Source organism: Magallana gigas, chromosome 7, assembly GCF_963853765.1.
Source record: "Magallana gigas chromosome 7, xbMagGiga1.1, whole genome shotgun sequence".
NCBI lineage: Eukaryota > Metazoa > Mollusca > Bivalvia > Ostreida > Ostreidae > Magallana > Magallana gigas.
The window spans coordinates 40,338,414-40,359,046 of NC_088859.1; the positions used below are offsets into that span (position 1 = coordinate 40,338,414).

Consider the following 20,633-nt stretch of genomic DNA (forward strand, 5'->3'; position numbering starts at 1 on the left):
TAGTTTACTTATCTCTGATTCGCTAATCTTTTACCGGTCAATGTCATCTCAGCATACATGTATTTCAAGATGCATTTTAGGAGCGAAAAAGAAAAAAAATCCTTTGTATAAAAAACTCGTTTAAATTCGACTTCTATTACATGTTTACTCGAGCTTTTTTAATAAAAGGTATGAAGGTGAGAATGTCTTTGATCTCTCAAAAGTACATATATGCAAACCTTTTCCTCTTGTGAACTGCAAAAATGCGCATGAGAGAGAGAGAGAGAGAGAGAGAGAGAGAGAGAGAGAGAGAGAGAGAGAGAGAGAGAGAGATTTTCACAAAAAGCGTAAATGACTACGTCAAGAAAATGAATATACTGGATCCGAAATATGTTTCGATTATGTAGCAATATCAAAAGAAATTAATAATAGGATAAATTCACTGATATTATCATCCACAAATGTATTTCATGATGATATAATATGAAAAATTGTAGATTACATCGGATTTCCTAACATGGCTGATCAACTCTTTTGGAATCATCCATCTTCAGATAATGTATTAACTATTCTTCTGTCTAACAATTCAAATCCAAACGTGGAGAATGAGGAAGGTGGTAGTCCACTAAATATTGCATTAGCAGAAAATGCAAGTGTCATAGAAGTACAGTGTTTGATAAGAGCTGGTGCAGATCCTCATCACAGAGGAAAAGATGGTTTAAATGCCTATCAACAAGCAATATCAAAAGGTAATAATACTGTTCATGTGTGTGTGTGTGTATGTGTGTGTGGGTGGGTGGGGGGGGGCTATCAAAAAGTCCTGAGCAGTCAAAATATGCATTAACTTCAAATATCGAAATATCATTTTCCAATATAGCACTTCCTGTCCCAAATCCCAAACCAAAAATTTAGTGTTTGTTTTATGTTTTCATACAAAACACATATATACAAATTAATACCATATTTTGTATTTATTTGCATGAATAGTTCCTCTCTTGCTATACATGTGTATTACTGTTATGTTATCTTATCTTAGTGTTATCTCATTTCTGATCCATCAATAAACACTAGGAATAAAAGAACCTCTAATTCGAAATCACGTATTTTTAAAACTTCATCAAAAATTGAATTATAATTTCCACACACATATTTATTTTTATTGATATTCTGATAGCAATTGCAATCAAAATGTTTATAATGAAAATATTAGATTGTTAAACCAAATTGATTAACCTAAAACAGCGACGCATGATACTGTTTGTACATTTTGAAAAGAAATTTGCCCTTAATTAAAATTCATTTTGATAATACGAAGTGATACATCATGTTGCTGAATGACCGTATAGAAGTGTTGCAATATGTATATATTGAAAGAATTATTTCTATTGTTTTAGAGTTAAAAAAAATATCACACTAATTGATCTTTATTCAACTACTCAACTATATCAAACATATTATGAACTACAATGCAATGTCATGAAAGATCATATTCTACAGTTCATTATACTTTTTAGCTAAAAATATTTCGTTTTTGATTATCAATAATCATTAAGTGAACAAAAATATTAAAATCGTCATATCATCAAAAATTATTAAAAATTTATTCATTTCTTTTTGGACGGAGGAGCCAAACAAAGTATAGCAATCGCAAAGCATTTTTCAAACGAACTAATGCATTAACTCAAACAAATTGTAGCTCTTTTTTCTAAACAGTGTTGTTAATTAGGGTCTTCCGTCTTCAGCGGAAGGCCCTACTTTTATTTTATTGTTTCTTTTCACTTTTCTTATTATATTTCTTTCTTTTCCTTACAAATTTTGAGCAGGCGATTTCTCAGAAATGGCTCATTTAATTTCCTTCAAACTTTCAGTGGTTATGTCTCGCTATCTGAACATTGTACCGCCGAGAAAAAATTTTACTTCCGGTCGAAGTTATCGTCCGTTTACGATTTTAAAAAGTCAATTTTGTCTGTCAGGTTACTGAAAAACGAGAAAATATATAGGGCTGAAAATTTCAGAGATGACATTTACCGTTTTTCTGGTGCACCTTGGTAAAAAAAAATGTCTGTCGTCACTTCCAGTCGTCAGCGGAAGGAAATTTGAAAATTTGAATTTTTCGACTTTTTTCATATATATATATATATATATATATATATATATATATATATATATATATATATATATATATATATATTGATTTAACATTTGATAGTGACCTTTTTATTGATTCAGAATATGTAATTTGTTTTAAAATCGATTAACGCGTTCACTATATATTAGGCATCAAAGTCCTGAAGCGAGAGTCCGATTACCACAGTCGTTATAGTCGTGGACATGTGCACGGGCGACCCGGGTTCAAGCCCCGGCTGCCTAATTTTTTGCGTATATTTACAATTTTGTCTTAAAAGTGAAGGATTTCATCTTATTTACTCAACAATCGGACGGAAGACCCACTCGTTGCTCGCGACGAGATCGTGTCTAGTTGATTGTATCTTTCCTACCCAGGAAAACAGATTAACAAAATATTATGATAACTCAGAGCTTACTTTTCTATTATTTTTAGCCTTTCGAATCCCCTTTGAAGTTATGCATTTATTAAATATACACAAAAGTACCCAGATCAATATAGCCAGTGAACCATATCAAGCACATTTTCGATTAACACTTTCCATAGTGTAAAAAAGCTTTGCCTAGCCCACATTTTCGGAGAAAAGTACTACCCAGGCCCGTTTTCTTTATGATAAAGTAGTAGCAGGTAGGGTGGGTGGTTCAATGCTTTGATTTAATCTGAATATGTTTTTATTGTACAAAAATACAATTGGGGTTGAGCACATGTTCAATAGCTTAGACCGTCATCTAACTCTGATAAGCGAATGCTTTTTTTTCAAAATAAAAATTAAACTATTCTCATTTTTTAAGCAAATGGTTTAAAGTGCTCGTATGCCAATTGCAAAAAATGACCTTAAGTTTCTTTAGAGATTTTTTTAATCCCAAACAGGAAATGTTCTATAGACGTACAAAAAGCAGACCGTACCCCGTCTTTCATTAGCGTGGATTTCAAATTAGCAGAAAAACAAGCTTTAACAAAGAAAGAAACAAACAAGCATCAATGTTGCCTTGAAAAGTAAAAAAGGGGTTTTAACATAAATTGAAATATATGCAGTTTGCAGTTTTTAAGAAAATGTTATTGTCATTGATTGTATTGATCCTATATATATATATATATATATATATATATATATATATATATATATATATATATATATATATATATATATATTATGCGAAGGATCAACACAATCGAAGACAATAACATTTTCTTAAAATCAATCTAAATGTATTTGAATAATTTAAGTTAGTCCTTTTATTTCAACTTCAGATTTGTCGTATCTGGACGTATTGTACCAGGAATGTAAGATGATTCAAATAACGAACGATGACTTTTGTATGTTTTGGGAGAAAGCTATCGAGTGGAGTAACAAAGAGCACATACACAAACAAATGGAGAGTTATAAAGCTTTTGTGCGGGTGTCATTCAAGATATTCAATTGCAAGGAAGGGTGTGACGTGAATATAACCGATGAGAAAGGAAATACCCCACTCATTATTTACAGCATATTGAACGAAAGTTCTGTTATAAAATGTTTACTAGACAATGGAGCAAATGTTAATCACGTGGGCCACAAGGGATGGAATGCCCTCCATGCTTTGTTCTCAAGCTTGGGTACGATTACATGTATATTAATTCAAATTCTTATGTTAGTGAAAATGCATTATTGACGTCAAGTTTTATTTTTTTTTTATATTAATAATATTTTTTGTTGCAATACTACTTGACTTACAAATAATTGTTTAAAGCCTTTATAGCTTTTAATTTTTTGTATGTACATGTGTGTCAAGATAAGTTTATGACAACCAATTTATTACAGATGCTGATTCAAAAAATGAGGCCCTTCAACTACTTTCGAAGCACGGTGGGGACTTTTTAATTAAGGATGAAACCGGAGAATCGGTCATTGAGAAGGCACAACAGAATTATTTGCAGACGTCACATCATGAGAAGCATCAAGTTTCAAGGGAATTTCTCATTTGCTTCTTTAATACTGTTAAGCAAATAGAAAATATGGATACATTGATACTTGAAGCTGCTAACCAGGGCGATATTCCTCTTGTCAATCAATTGATTCACATTGGAGTAGACTGTAAAGTAAAATCCATTGACGGTGTTGGAGTTTTACACCTGTGCTTGAAAAAGGAATATGGTAAATGTCAAAATATTAAGATAATTAAATTATAAGGTTGTAATCAATTCATGGTTACGCAATGATACCCTTCATTCTAAAGCTAAGTTTTACAGAAATAATCTTGAACATTCAACGTGACTAGTTACACAATTGACAGATAAGGTTGGCCTCTTATTATCTACTGTATTTTTTTTATTATATGATAAAAATGAATTTTTACATCATTATTTGTGGGGTTCGAAATGACTGTCTGATTTTTATTGTAGGACCACAATATACTCTGAAACAACTTTTGGACTGTGTCATTACATATAGAGACAATGGAGGGTCATTCACAGAATTGGACCGAAATGAAAATACACTTCTTATGTTACTCTTATCTTCCCGATTTGAATTATCTTTGAACGACGAAAGGAAAAATTTGAATATGTTGTTAGATATGCTAACAACCAACAGAAAAATTGTACATAGAAAAAACTCTGCTGGGCTTACACCGATTATGAAAGCAGCGTCCATAAAAGTTTTTCAATGCATCAAAAAATTGTGGGAAAGGGGTGCAAAAATTAACGCCAAAAATGAAGAGGGAGATTCGCCTTTGCATTTTTGTTTTTCAGAAAGTGAGTGTTCATTTTTAAGATGCAAAACAAGTATAAATTATTTTTAATACTATAGACTATTTTTCCGGATATTTTATTCAAATGCCTTTAATAAGATGTTGAATAATTTATTTCAATGATATTCAAATTTTATTGACACTGTGTCTCAAAATTAAAATACTTTGATATCATATATATTTATCATAATTGTTTAAGCTTAGTGTACGTAAACCAAAGTTTTCTGATAACATGTAGTTTGTCGTCTGGCTATCGTCCATCTGGCTGTCTATCTGTTACCATTTATATTTAAACAATTTTTCTTCATCTCTACAATCAGTGCGTAAATTACAACTAAACGTGTTACGTGAAATCTATTTTAAAAATATACCGGTATTCAATGCATGGTTAGATCCATTTTCAAGAGAAAAAATGGGTTGGGTGTTTCATAACTCTTCTCAAAATTCAAATAATCAAAATACACCAAAACTTTTACTTATTAAAAACTTTAATAGTACATGTATACACCTCAAATTCATGAACCTCTTTGGTACAAATCGGTGTTCAGAGTCATCATGCGAATTAATAAGAGAATTCGTTTAAGATCAAATTGGCGTTAAATAGGGCGAACATTTTGCGAAAACTAGCTAGTTCAACATAGGGCTTTAATTAAGCATGATCCCGTTTTGGTCAGAAAGAGGCCTAGTTTTGGATTTCAAAACCTTTAATGTGTTCTAAGAAAAAGAAAAAAAATATAAACGATGAATGATCTAGATGATATACAGAAATGCTAAATGAATTGGCGAATTCTGCCAACTTTGGGCATTATAGCACTGGTAAACCCGTGCGCATGAAGTGATGTTTTATTTTCAGATCAAAAAGAAGGCAATGTTTTAGAAATAGTGGAGTTTCTTCTCGACAAAGGCGCAGAAGCGAACTCAATAAATGGATACTACGAAACTCCTCTTTCTTTAGCGATGGACAGAATTAAGGATGATGTAGATCGTTTGGACGTTGTTAAAGTTTTACTTCGAAGTGGGGCAAACCCAAACCTGGGAAAAGGCAGAACTCTACCAATTGTGAAAGCTGTGACACATTACGATGTTTCCACTACAACTCTACTATTACAACATGGCGCTAAAACTGAATATCAACATAACAACAAAACCTATTTTGTTTTATACGATTTGTTTTGCCCAAAATACTATCATTCCATCAACAAAATTGCAACAAGTAGGTTTTTAAATCTCTCTCTCTCTCTCTCTCTCTCTCTCTCTATCTCTCTCTCTCTCTCTCTCGTAAATCGGTTATTCGTACTCGGTGTTCATGTTTACCTAAGACCCACCTTATACCCCTTTCCAGCAATCCCTCAACTTTATTGACCTTTTGCTAATAGTGTACTTTCAGTCCAATCCTATGCCTGCGTGTTTTAATAAGTTTAATAAGTGTTTTAATAAAACATGAGTAAATATCATTTGTAAAATTAATGACTTTTCATTACCAGAGTTTATATATATATATATATATATATATATATATATATATATATATATATATAAAAAGCACTGAATAGAATCAACAACACTAGGCATCTTTAAAGTGTCGGATCTAATATATAGATACTAAGCCAGTAAACTGAATATAAAGAGGCTTTAGAGCGATCGGCGACAGTAGCAACACCTTCTTTAAGAATGTGAACAATTGTTTATAATGTAGCTGTTCTTTTTTATAGTTTCTTAAGTAGTTTAGTAGTAGCTTTAGATTTTGTTTTCTTTGTTTTGTACTCATGTAATTTATTTTTTGGTCCTGAAGAAGGGACTGGTTGTCCCGAAAATTTGACAATTTCTATTGTTCGTGTCGTCAGCCATTTTTAGTGCTTTATATATATATATATATATATATATATATATATATATATATATGGACAATTGGAAAGCAAACTTTGTTTAAAATTTAAACAACAGGCATGGAAGCATCATTTTTTAAACAATAACTATCAGTCAATATTTTAATGCTACAGCAGGGATCTATTGTTAACAGGAGATTAAATGAAACGTTCAAACTTGTAAACTAATGTTTTTGTGAAATACGGTAGATAAATTATATCTATTCGTTATTTGAAAAAAATTCTCGACTAAGTTTCTGGCACCATATTTTAGTAGCAGAAGCGAACTAAATAACATCTAAACATGGCTGTTCCCTATTTGTTTCATATCCATGATTAGATCTCGCTGAGTATCCGCCAAGTGCTCATGACGTGATAAGAGGTTTTATCTCGCGTCAGTGGCGTGCTCTGCGCGCCGCCGACCGCGTGCACAAGTTGTTCTTCTCTTATGGTTAGGTAATGTTAAATTTGAACAATGGAATGGGAGACAAAGAAGAATTTTTAAATTTTTAGCTAGAAATGGATAAAAAAAAATGGTTTTGTTTTAATGATATAAGGTACATTATTGTAATTAAAACGTAACTAATTTATAGAACATTTGTGAAAGACAAGAATCTTAGTAGGCAGGTCTACAAAAAAGAACCGTTATTAGTTGTTATAAAACATAAAAGGACTAGCAACATCAAAATAAAACGGCATGAATTCCATCTACGTCCTTTAATAGGTCCAGGAATATTCGCAAATGCTACATTTTACATAGTCATCTACATCAAGTTTGAAGATACTATATCGCTTGACATTGTACAATAGCCATTGTTCAAGTTTGTGTAATCTGGCTGACAACATCGTAGAAGCGCGGTAAAAACGCTAATGATTGCATATGAAACGTCAAGAGAGCACGATGATCGCAGCAACAACTCTTTGGAGTTGTTTTATGAACGCAGCAAATTGAAAAACAACACGTTTAAACGCTGTGGATACGCAGTAAATGCGCGATAGAGGCGCAGTGACATCACAAACGACTCCGAGAGGTCTCTATATATGCAAGCGCAATCGACTTATCTCTGCGACTATACTGTAATTATGTTCGTTACTTTAACGCGCCACCGGAGCTTTCGTGACGCTGTCGGAGACCTTACGGCTCTGTCACGGCGACCTTACTCCGTTTCTATTGCGCGTTTATCAGAACGTAGTGCCACGGCGCGTACCTTGTGCACGCCCTAAGTTCGCGCCGTCGCATGGCGTTCTACAATGTTCTAGGCCGGATACCACCGCGATTTATGAAGATTCATGAAGATAAAGAGGCTTTTCTGCGTATACCTTGGTGTTTTACATTATCTAAGGACGCAGCGGAGTCGCCTTGAGGACTTCGTGACAGAATTTTAACACACCAAGTGCAAAGAAACTATCATACCGCACTAACGAGCGGTATTCAATTTGCTTCACAGCCTTGGTGTGTTATAAGACCGCCGACATCAAGAAACAAGCATTCAATTGTGCTTTAATGAATGGCTGGTTATCAAGATGTCCTGACTACTCAGGACTACTTGTAATAAGTAATAGATAGCCCGATATTTATAAAGCTATTGTAAACTCAACCTGGTACATATGTTTAACTTAAGCTCATTATAAGCTGCATCGAGTTTGTTTTTTAGCAAATTCTTTCACGTTTTAATTGTGCAAATGTCTTAAAAACGATAACAGTCCTTATTTATGAGAGGTTTTTTTTTATTTTTCTTTCTGCTTACTTCAATAGATGGAGTGGTAAATAATTGTAAAGTTAAGAATAAAATTCAAAAAAAGTCAAAAGATTATGTTTTATGAAAACTGTTGGGTTTTATAACCATAATGATAATAATATTTTGATAATGGGGAGTTAATACATGTAGATATGACCACTGTGTACGATGCATCTTTGTCGTAAAAAAGATTTGTCTCTTAAACAAACGATTTTTCAATTCAATATTCCGTTATCTTATGTCAAAGATATCCCACTTTCGATATATATATTTATGGCTAACACTGTTCTTCCTGAAACGAGCAGCTCACCGCAGCTCGCTTTTTGTCTTGAATTGACGTACGACAACAATTGTATGTGTGAATGAAAAATGTCATTTATTAATAACAGTAAATGACGAAAAATTGTTTTTACAAAGAAAGGGGGAAATAAACAAAATATCAAACAATTTGCGCATCTACCTATGAGGTAGATATGAACACACGGATTATGATATCCCCCATACATAATATGTCACAAAAAATTATCTTTTGTACTGACTATTCAAAACACAAACTTTTATAAAATTGGACATACCGTTTTCAAAAGGCAAAAAGATGGCGACAAATATGTAACCTCGCGGAAACAGACAATCGTAAAAATGATTGACAAAAAATATAACAAGAAACTTTAAGGCTTAAGAAATATTAAATGAAATCAAATACAAAGTTACACAAACTAATAACAGTATCGTCCTGAAAACAATGAGAACACCTGTCGGAAAAAGATGGGGAGGAGGTGGGCAAACAAAATTTCCAATGGGTAAAATCGTGTTTCTAGATCGGTGTAAGGAATCAGAATGAAATCATGCGGTTCTTTATTAGATTTCCATCGGTCAAGGCTACTATCGATGAGGCTAAGATTTTTGGGGCTCAACATGGGGCTCATATCTCACCAGTGTTCAAAAGCAATAACTAATAATACAAAAACAACAGTATCTACATAATAGATGTTGTATGGATTACTGTAGAGCAATCGGCGGTATTGTCTACACCTTCTTTAAGAATGTGAACTAAAACTGTTTATAATGTAGCTTTTCTTTTTTATAGTTTCTTGAGTAGTTTAGTAGTAGCGCTAGATTTTGTTTTCTTTGTTTTTTACTCAAGTAAATTATTTCTTTTGTCCTGAAAAAGGGACTGGTTGTCCCGAAAATTTGACAATATCTATTCGTGTGGTTAGCCATTTTTAGTGCTTTATATATTCAGTTTACTGGCTTAGTATCTATATATTAGATTCGACACTTTAAAGATGCCTAGTGTTTATATATATATATATATATATATATATATATATATATATATATATATATATATATATATATATATATATATATATATATTGATTTGGCAGTTTTGACAAATATTTTAGATAATAGGATCAATATGTTAAAAATAAATATTGTGCTCTCTAAGATACAAAACCAATTCCAACAGTTCTATTTTTTAAATTACATTCTTATTAATTTATGCTGCTACGAAGGGCGTTCAATAAAATAAGTCACTAATCAGATTCCTTAAAATACAGGTTTCAATTGATATTTGAATTTCTTTTCACGCATAATTTGGTTAATATTCTATATATGACCGTTTATCATACCACTTTCTTCATCGAATACTCCTTTGAAAAGCTGATATATAACCTCAACTCGATACACTTCATGAAAACAGGACTGGTTAGTCACCGTCCAATAAGGCTAAAATAAGAAACTACATGAAGGTTGCACTACAGTATTAAATTTTACTATATATTCTTACCAAAATTGCACAACTTTAGATACAGATTAGAAATTCAAAACTAACCTCTGGAAAAATCCTCTTGACATCTTTTTAAACAAAGCTTCATTTACAATTTTCTAGCAAAATACACACTTGTATCCAGCAAGGCGTGAGACTTTGTTTACCTCGAAGTTACACATGTGTTCGAAAATCAAGCCCGGGCTTTTTCACCCCATCCGGAAACAACACGCATCAAAAATTCAAATGACCTCGCATTATTACAAAACTGGGATAGTTAGACCTTTTACACATTGTTTTTCATCTCACAAAAAGCAGGTCCTGTCGCGTCTGGAAACCTGCAATATAACTCATTCTTTTTATCGCAAAATCAACATTAATAAATTGGTTAATATTCATTGTGTTGTGTGACTAAAAAAATATTATGAAGATATCTACTCATTTCAGAAAGTTATGAGGGTTTTTTTAACACTACGATGTACAAGGTGGCCACCGATTTATGAAAATATGATAAAAGTTATACTGTATGTATTTACACGGTGTTTTGATATTAAGTGAATTTTGGTTTTTAATTGACAAGTGGTGTATGAAAATGTATAAAATGATGCAAATTAATTAATATCATGTGGATACCATAAATTATGTGAACTAAACATTTGATGACCCTGCCTCTGGGGGGTGAGGTAGAGAAAACATCATTATTTCATACAGTTTATGAAAATTGTGAGAACCTTTGTCCAAAATAGCATGATCGGGTTCTAATCTAATTTACGTGAGTGATACACCTTAGCGGTTTTCCGCTTTCATATCAATATTTCTCAGTTTTGGACATAATTTTGGAGGTAAGCATTTCTTACTGTAACACTGTTATGACACCTGAAAGCATGTGTCAAACCAGGTAAAGACTCAAAGAACTGTGTGATGTGTATGGAAACAAGTGTATGTCATTGGGACAAGTTTACATGTGGATCAGCAAATTCAAAAATGGCCAAATGGACCTTAAGGATAAACGACATTATGGAGCAACTCGTACGGCTTCAACGGATTCAAACTTTCAAAAATAACCGATATTATTTCTAATGATGGTCAATTAACCATGACCATGGTTATCTGTATTTTTAATTTATTTTTAATTACATGTACAAACCAGTCGTAAATCAATCATCAGTCGGCAAAGTGATGTACACATATTATTTATGTTTTGTATGCCTCAGAAAGAGTACGTTTGCAATAAACATGTAGAATTGTTTTAAAATAAAAAATTTTTAAATAAAAACGATATCTGAAACAGAATCAAATTACTCTTATTTAAATTTGGTACGAAATTTAGTTTTTAAAAAACCAAATGCCAAATAATTTATATCCCAAAACTTTTAAAAGATACTTGTATAATGTTATGATATTAAATCAAAATGTATTAAAATACATGTATTGTGATACCAAAATAATATTATTAATATGCAATCTTCATTTTAGGTTTTGTTCAAATCATGGTTCTTTTAAATGAGAGGAAAAACAATATCAACAAAGCAATCAATGGTAAAAAACCCATGTTGCATTTAGCTGTTAACTCTCTATATCCACCAGAGACAAGATCAGATGTTGTTTCAGCTATGATTGATATGGGAGCTGATGTGAATGCAGTTGATGAGGAAGGGAACACATCACTTGCTAGTCTCTTGTCAACAAACGGGTATATTGGTGAGTGTAAAAAAAGAAGTTTATTGTGTTATTATTGTTTTGTTTGTCTTATCATGTGAACGTTTTGAAAGTAAGTTTCCTTTCTAAAAATTTCATACCAGTTTTAATTGTCCTTGGGAATTCCTTTTCAGTATTTAGAGTACGAATTCCCCCAAAGTCCACTGTTTGTCTCTGAAATATTATCAGATTATCAAAACATAATGACTGAATCGTAAAATAATTCTTTTAATTAAATTGTATGTCTGTGCTAAAAAGCTTGTGTAGCTACTAGTATTACGTTTCAGTATTTCTTAATAGTTTTACATACACTTGTACTACGATATTTTTCAATATCTTAAATATCCGACAGCAATTTTCAGACTACAACTTTATTTTTAAGGGAACATATCAAAATTCTTTAAAGAATGTGTAAAAGTATTAATGAATTTTCAATAATCTGCATTAATTGACATCGATACATGATTTATGTTTAAGAAATTTATTATAATTGAAATGGTTTTAAAACTCCAACAAGTCCGTGATGAAACGTATAGTTGTGATTTGAAGTAACTTACAGATATACAACATGTGTTTGAATTATTCAGTTCTTATGAACTTTTTTATTATTCAAACTTAAATAGAAAACCCGTCATATATACGTGATATATTAATAAGACTAAGCATTGTATTCACAATGAACTTAAAAATGGACTTTTTTTTCCTTTTTAATATCTTATAGATCATTGTTTAGTAAAGCGCTAAGTATAAAAAACAAATTTGTGCCCCTTATTTGAATAGGCATTCCTTTTTTTTCTAATATTAAATCAAAGCTCGCATAAATGTTAGCAACGTTGTTTTACAGGTTCCAAAAAATATTTACATGTTAAAAGATATCATAAAAGAAAATGTGAGTCAATTTTTAAACTAAGGAAACTCTAAACGCCTTGTGCGTTTTCCACACTTGAAAAATGAAGCAGAACTGACGCCATCATTGAAACTTAAGGTTGATGTGTTTAAGGCATTGTCATATCACGTAAGCATTGCATATTTCATGAAATTAAATGGGTTGAAAATTTTGAGATATGTGGCCGTAAAAAGGCAGAATTTCAAAGTAAATATACTGAAAAGTAAAAATAAAAAATAATTGATTAAAAAGGAAACTGAAAAACAAGACCCTAACGGAAGACCCTAAAATCCGAAGGAAACATGAGAGATTTTGTTGGAAACGGAAGGCCTTCATTTTATTAGCAAAAACAATAATTGCAAACTTAGGAATCTAAACATGATAATTGCTGTGATACTTAATCATGGTATCATGCCAGACAACACATCAGTAAAACTGGAAACTATTACATGTACAGTCAGGTAAATAAAATACAGGTGCTAGATTTGGTATATATTAATAGAATTTTACCTTTTCATGAATTTAAATAGGAAAATCTGCAAACATATGATTAGAACTATTCTCTTCTACAATATTTTTCTCTACAAAATCATATAGCGCACGTTTTCTTTTATATTCCCTTATCTGCATGTAAAGTGTCCAAACGTTGCTCGTTGGCTGGAAAAGAGTCGATTGAACCCATGATTGATTGAATCTCAGCCAAACAGCAACGATTAAAACATTAGTCTTTTTTATTGCACATTTCAATGCAACGTGATACATTTAAAACAACACAGCAGAAATGATGACACACACATCAAATGTACAAGCATATTTACTTGTTTTTACGGTTTTTTTTATCCAATTCGAATAGTTGGATTGCGTTCAATTGTCTTTTTCATTTAAATACGTCAATAACAGTGATAACCACAATTGGAATCACTATTTTACTATCAAAACAGAGTTTTTCAAAACGAACGCCTTTTTCTATTTGAATATGCTAAAAAAATCTTCAATTTAGTAGGTGTGGTTTTTTTTAATTTTGATCACGAAATACCCAATAAATACTCTAAAATAATTTGTTATTTAGAATTGAAATGCCGCTTTCCCCTTACCGTACTTGCTTATTCATACATACATGAAGATGTCGTTATTTGAACACATGATAACCTTTCGTTTGTTCAAATCGTTCAAAAAAACTTTCAAATGTACATGTACAAGATGACGAACCAATACGTCAAATGAAAAATGATTATCGCATTTAATCTTAAATGTCTAAATACCAAACTGAAACACTGTCAAACGTTTAAAATTCGTCATTAGAATGAAATATCACTATTTGATGACAATATAAGCAATATAAGAAATTTATTGACAATAACTATTTTTTATTGTAAAAGCGGAATTTGTATGCATTAAAATCAATGTGATGAATGGCCATCGATCACGAGTGGATACCTCTTATATTCATTTCAGATGAAAATGCAATGGACCTTTGTGTATTTCTTCTTGAAAACGGGGCAAATCCCAATCAAGGTTGCATTTTATCCAAAGTGTTAAAACACAGCTTAACCTATTCATATGACAAAGTGCACTATTTGATAGAAAAATGTCTAATATGTGGGGCAAATCTGGATGTGTATGATAATACTCCAAATTTAATGCTAGCAATAGCATCGAAGGACATAAACCTAATGAAAAAAATGATAGAAGGAGGAGCAAACGTCAATGCTCAGGATACAGAAGGAAACACCTCTTTACATTTTGCTTTATCTACAGGTAAGTACTTATTAATGGGCGGAAAAAGAATATTTCTTATTTTATTTTTTATTTTGGATTCTCATTTTATTTTTATTCTTTTGCTGTGAAAGTATTTCTTATCGTTTAAAGTGCTCACTGTAAAACACATTAACACGTTCTGTGGTCTTTTGTTATGCTGAAATCATGATAATATTTGAGTAAAAGGGATAAATTAATAAGTATATTGGTAAGTGGAAGATAAATAACTTTGAATAGAATCCAGACGTCGTGAGGGTAATTCCATTTTTGGGACCACTTCCTCCGCCCCGGCCGGGGGTTGAACTCACGACCTCTAGAATCCCCTCCCCAAGCAATGAGCGACCACCTCGCTAACCACTCAGTCATTCAGACAAGGCATATTCTCTATATATATACACTCGATATACTCATTGAAATGGTACACGTAATTGGTAAAACCTGCCAAATTATATTTTCAAATATTCCATTTTTTAATTTGCTAAAACAAGTGTGTAAACAAAGAGTAAAAAAAATTAATGCAGTTTGATTTTAAATTGGCAGATTGAAATAAGCTACTTTAAGTTATTTATGAAACGCACAAAAAAATTTAAGAAATTTTAAAAAAATATTTTGCACTGAGTCCAAAACCTAATAAAGAAATATAAATGCATGTTTATTTATATCCATTTGGTAATTATTTTTACTGCGTAGATTTTGAAGATTTTGAGTGTCAGAAAGCCATAATAACTCTGTTGCTGTCCAGTCAAATTTGTCTCAACACAAGGCACCAATGCCAGAAAACTTTGCTGACATTACTGACTGAGAAATTGGTTAACCAGAGCAAAAAAGGACATGTTACAGACGGTAACATAAATGTGGACCTGTCGCTCTTCAACTTATTGATTTGCAGTGGAATTGAATTAAATTCAGGTGGAAACCTCAGGTATACTGTCCGTCATTATAATTGTGTAATTTATAGCTTATCATTACCTTTCTTGAAAGAAATGATTTTTGTTGTGTAATCTGTGTGGTTTATAATTGAAGTATTTTGTGTTGTAACTACTAAGCCTTTCTAGTAAAATTTAATTCTCAATTGTAGAAATGAATTTTTTTTGGCTTGAAGACCCAAGTTTTAGTGATCACTTTTTGCCCAGCTTTCGTCTGCTCACCTGTCAAATTTTATATCATTTCTTTAAAACCACTTTAAAACCACTTGGCCAATTTTGAAGGAAAAAAACTTAAGTTTTCATGTTTAATTAAATACATGTAAATGACCAGATCCTCTTCACAGTGGAAATAATTATGATAGCTGCAGGTTTGTAGCTCCCAGTCTGAAAAAAATTCGAATGAACCACATGGAAGCTACAGTGCCACCAATTGAAAAAAATGTATATTTATTGCGCACAAGAACGTGCGCTAGTTTTGGACTGATTAATCTTATTCATGCGCAAATTCTGTGAAAACAATGTGTACCACTATATTCGTCATGCAATTTACTACTGGTATCGTTACCAGTAGTGTCAATTCAATTTTTTCCAAATTATTACCCCCCCCCCCCCCCCGGGCGGTCACAATTTGGAGGGTTGAATTTTTACAAAGGATGAATATAGAAAAAACTGTACTTATCTTCTTCTCAAAAACCGTTTAGCAAAGAAAGTTTTAAGTTGTGTGAAAGAATCCCCGGGTAGTGTCAACTCAAGTCTGTTCAAGACAAAGGGAAATGTGGAACTAAATTTTGGGTTGAATTTTTACAAAGGATGAATATAGAAAAATCTTTTACAAGTTTTCTTTTTAAATATATTTGGTCAGAAAAGCCGAAACTTGTTTAAGAGCATCATTATAGTATCAAATTAAGGTTTTTTCAAATACTGTGGAATCATTAGAATTCGTGGTGGCTCAATTTTCGTGGTTTTTGTGGGTAGTCCTCACCCACGAATTTACGTCCTCCACGAAAACAGGTTTTGAAAGTTATTAAAACTGAAAACCAACACATCCACGAAATTACATCCCCAAGAATAAGCAAATAACCAACAATCCACGAAAATTGGCCCCCATAAATTTAAATGATTCCACAGTAATGACCCCCGGGTGCAGGGTTGTGCCACAATTAGGGGAGGGGGAATTTTTATTCAGGAAAATTGTCAAAAAATCAATAATTATACTTTTTATAATAATAGAAAATAATTTTACTTTTTATTTTTTTTTTTATTTTATTCTTAAAACGCTTCATTTGGCATTCACTTATAAAGTTAGAGAATATTTACATGTAGTTAGATTTAAGGCACAAAATTTGTCTGTTGTCTGTCGTTTTTCGTTGTTAGCGTTTTCAATGTCGTAAACCTTTCTCATTATCACCTTTTTCTCTAAAACCACTAGCACAATTAAACCAAATTTGGTACAAAGCATGCCTTGGCCAAGTCGATTCAAATTTGTTAAATGAATGACCAGACCTCACTTTAAGAGGAGATATTACTTAAGGCAGTAATGACAATTTATTGACATTTTTAATAAAAAAAATTAAAATGCTTCTTCTTAAATAGTATTTGTCCAGTAAAGTTTAAAAGGTTTCTCATGTCGTGTAGCTTCGCGGATGTTTAAATCATGATCCCAGGAGGTATGCTGAGGCCAATTAAGGATTAAATTTTAACATATGAATATACTGGGAAAAATCTTTTTAAAACATTCTTAACAAAAACAATATGGCCAAAAAAAGTTGAAACTTATAGGGTAGCATCCCAAGGTTGTATAAATTAATGTTCATTCAAATCATGATTCCCGGGAGTAGAATGGGGCCGCAATTGGAGTCGAAGTTTTACAGAGGGATTTTTGAGGAAAAATTGTTTAAAATATTCTTCTCGTATACCATTTGATCAAAAATGTGAAATTATGTCGAAGCTTCGTAATATAGGTTTATGTTTGTTATCATAATCCTCGGAGCTAAGTTTGGACCACAGTGTGGGAAAGAGGTTCAAATTTTTACATAGAAATAAAGTAAGGGAAAATCCTTAAAAATCATCTTCTCAATTACAATTTGGCCAGTAAAGTTGAAGTTTTTGTGAAAGCGTTCTCTGATAATGTATATTTCAGTTTGTTCAAATTATGAATCCCTCCAAAATGGGGAGATGCAAATATTTCACACAGGGTTATGGGGGGGGGGGGGGGTCTTTAAAAATCTACATAAAACATTTTGTCAGAAAAGTTGAATGTGGAAGCATCTTCAGGTAGTATAATATCAAGTTTTTTCGAATCAATAATCAAAAAGTATAAGTATAATAATTAGTATTTGAATAATACTTTACCAGAAGCTAGATGGTTCCAATATGTTATAATTTTCACATAGGAACAAACAGAGGAAAATCATTCAAAATCTTTATCTATTTGAGGTGCAGTGTATTTTGATCATTTTGAGACCTGCATTTGAATGGTATTTGTCTGATTTTTGTGCAATACAGCCTTGTTTAATTTAAAATTGTTTGACTTGCGTTCTGTTTATTATAAGGACCTGAAATGTTGACAGAAACATCACCAGTATTCAGACTTTTATGTCCATTCAATTACAAAGTTATACTAAAAGGTCAAAGATAAAATATCAAGACGTCATTTAGTGTTTTTTATCAAACATCCCCTCTGTCAGATATACTTAAAGCTAAATAAATCTAAAACTCACGGTCAGATTTATACTTATAACTTATAAAATATATCTTAATTACGGGGGCATGATAATTATACTGCTAAATTTTGATTAAATCTGAACGATACAATTCCCTCTGAGAGACTGTTAAGTGTTCCAAATTTTCGTCCTAAAAGATGATTTACAAGTGTTATTTATATCTTATATTATATAAGAAATTGCGTAAAATTACCAGTTAGAATTTCTTTCAGTGACTGTAAGTAACAAAAAGGTTTCCTGTATAAAGAGCTGTGCAAGCATTTGTAATATCTTCAAAATTAACTTATTGACATTGCAAATTCTAACAATGACTATTTCATTTTACACTATACCGAAGGGGGATTAAAGTGGCAGATTTGAGGTGATGTGAGTAAAAATTATCAGGTCGTTTTTTTGTGGGTTTTTTTTTCAAATTGTACATATTGATAGAGTTTATTAAAAAAAAAATTAAAATTTCAAAACAATTGAAATAAAGAAACATTTTTGTCTAACTGTTTTGTACTACCTCTTTGATAAAAAATAATTTATAAATATAAAAAAGCAAAATCGGCATATTTGTACTATTTGTAATATTTTCGTGTTTGATTTATTAAAGCTATTTTGTTCAGACTTATGTCAGTTTGGTAATGTTGCTTAGGTAAGTGATATGGCCTCTGAGCCTTTTGTTTTCTCCTGGGGATATAGAATTGAGATTTTTCAAGTTAACTAATAACCTCTTTGGGATAGAAATATATATATATATATATATATATATATATATATATATATATATATATATATATATATATATATATATATATATATATATATATATATATTTACATTCCACGTATATTTTGCATGTAAAGCTACTGCAGATATAGCACCATAACACAGAAAGGGTACTTAAAGGTTAATTGACGAGTTTAAATTGTGACGTCACAAACGTTGAACGCTAATAAATACAACGTCACAAGCGAAAATCAAAGATCACGCTTGTGGCTGTTACAGTGGCTCTTCCATTAATTTAAACTTACCCATAGGATAGTACAGTAATTTTGAGGTATAATTCGTATTTGCGTACAAGGCAAGAATGTAAAAAAATGTAAATATAAGCATTAAATCCTTATTTTTTGAAAGATATTCAATACTTAAATATATATATATATATATATATATATATATATATATATATATATATATATATATATATATATATATATATATATATATATATATATATATATATATATTATGTATTTTCACCATGAACACGGATTTTTAAATCCAGAAAGCTCTTATGTATGTTCACCTAATACGTATGATTAAATCCAGAAAGCGCTTGTGAATAGAAACGTTGGAACTGGGGTTTTTTATTATATATAGAGAATAATACATACCATTTTCCATATTACAGCCAGTATCAGCTCGTATCAGCTCGTATCAGCCCGACGGCCGAAGGCCTGAGGGATGATATTGGTCGAGTGCTGATGCAGGCTGTGATATGAAATAGGGTATTTATTATTATAGTTACATGTATTGCATACTTAGTAATAAAACATTTTGAAAACATCAACTTGAACGAATTGAGTTTAAATATTATTTGAAAGTTGTATGTACATATATTAAATAAAAATATAATATCGTATTGTTTTATAAAACATGCAGCTACAGAACCGGAATATCCTCATGTTTTAAAAATTAATCATATAACTGCTTCAAACCTGAATTTTTTAACTGCATTTAAAAATGTCGACTGTAAGAAATGTTTTAAATTTTCGTCTGTTAACATGCACAAACGCAGAAACGCAAAAAGGCAGAGTAGTTCTGCACGGGGTGTGGTACAGATCCGTATTAGCTCTAGGGCTGATAACCTTTTTACATTTTTGACTTCTTCTCTAAAACCACTGGGCCAAATACATAACTTGATACAAAGCATCCTTATGGTAAGGGGATTCTAAATTGTTAAAATAAACGGCATAACTTTTTCAAAGGGAGATAATCGCGAAACAGTGAGTATAGGGTGCGTGTCTTTAAAAATCTTCTTCTCAAGAACCACTGCATAAAAATTGCCAATATTTACACAAAAGCTTGTTTATATGGTGTTTATATGGTAAAAATTCTAAATTATAAAAATCGTAACTATCGGACCAAAACTGGGTTCCCAGGCAGGCCGGGGTTTAAAAGTTTAACATAGTAATACGTAGGAAGAATGTTCAAAAATTGTCTTTGTTCAAATGAAGGGCCACGCCCTCTTTAAAGGGGAGATAATTTAGAATTATTGAAAATTTGTAAGTATTTTTCAAAAATCTTCTTCTCAAAAACTACAAGGCCAGAAAAGCTTAATCTTGTGTGGAGGCATCCTCAGGTAGTGTAGATTCAAGTTTGTTCAAATCATGGTCCCCGGGGGCAGGGTTGGGCCACAATGGGGGGATAAATTTTTACATAGGAATAT

At 31.6% G+C, this 20,633-nt stretch overlaps 1 protein-coding gene across 1 annotated transcript in view; it reads left to right on the plus strand.

The window, feature by feature from the left end:
* The window catches only part of LOC136270164 (serine/threonine-protein phosphatase 6 regulatory ankyrin repeat subunit B-like), a 72,249-nt gene that overhangs the window by 42,650 nt on the left and 8,966 nt on the right, over positions 1 to 20,633 (plus strand). Inside the window, exons 14-21 of the mRNA XM_066066847.1 lie at positions 477 to 728; positions 3,356 to 3,700; positions 3,906 to 4,238; positions 4,487 to 4,837; positions 5,687 to 6,046; positions 11,685 to 11,909; positions 14,248 to 14,550; positions 15,241 to 15,472. Coding sequence (XP_065922919.1) covers positions 477 to 728; positions 3,356 to 3,700; positions 3,906 to 4,238; positions 4,487 to 4,837; positions 5,687 to 6,046; positions 11,685 to 11,909; positions 14,248 to 14,550; positions 15,241 to 15,472 — 2,401 coding nt within the window. The remainder of the gene's footprint in view (positions 1 to 476; positions 729 to 3,355; positions 3,701 to 3,905; positions 4,239 to 4,486; positions 4,838 to 5,686; positions 6,047 to 11,684; positions 11,910 to 14,247; positions 14,551 to 15,240; positions 15,473 to 20,633) is intronic.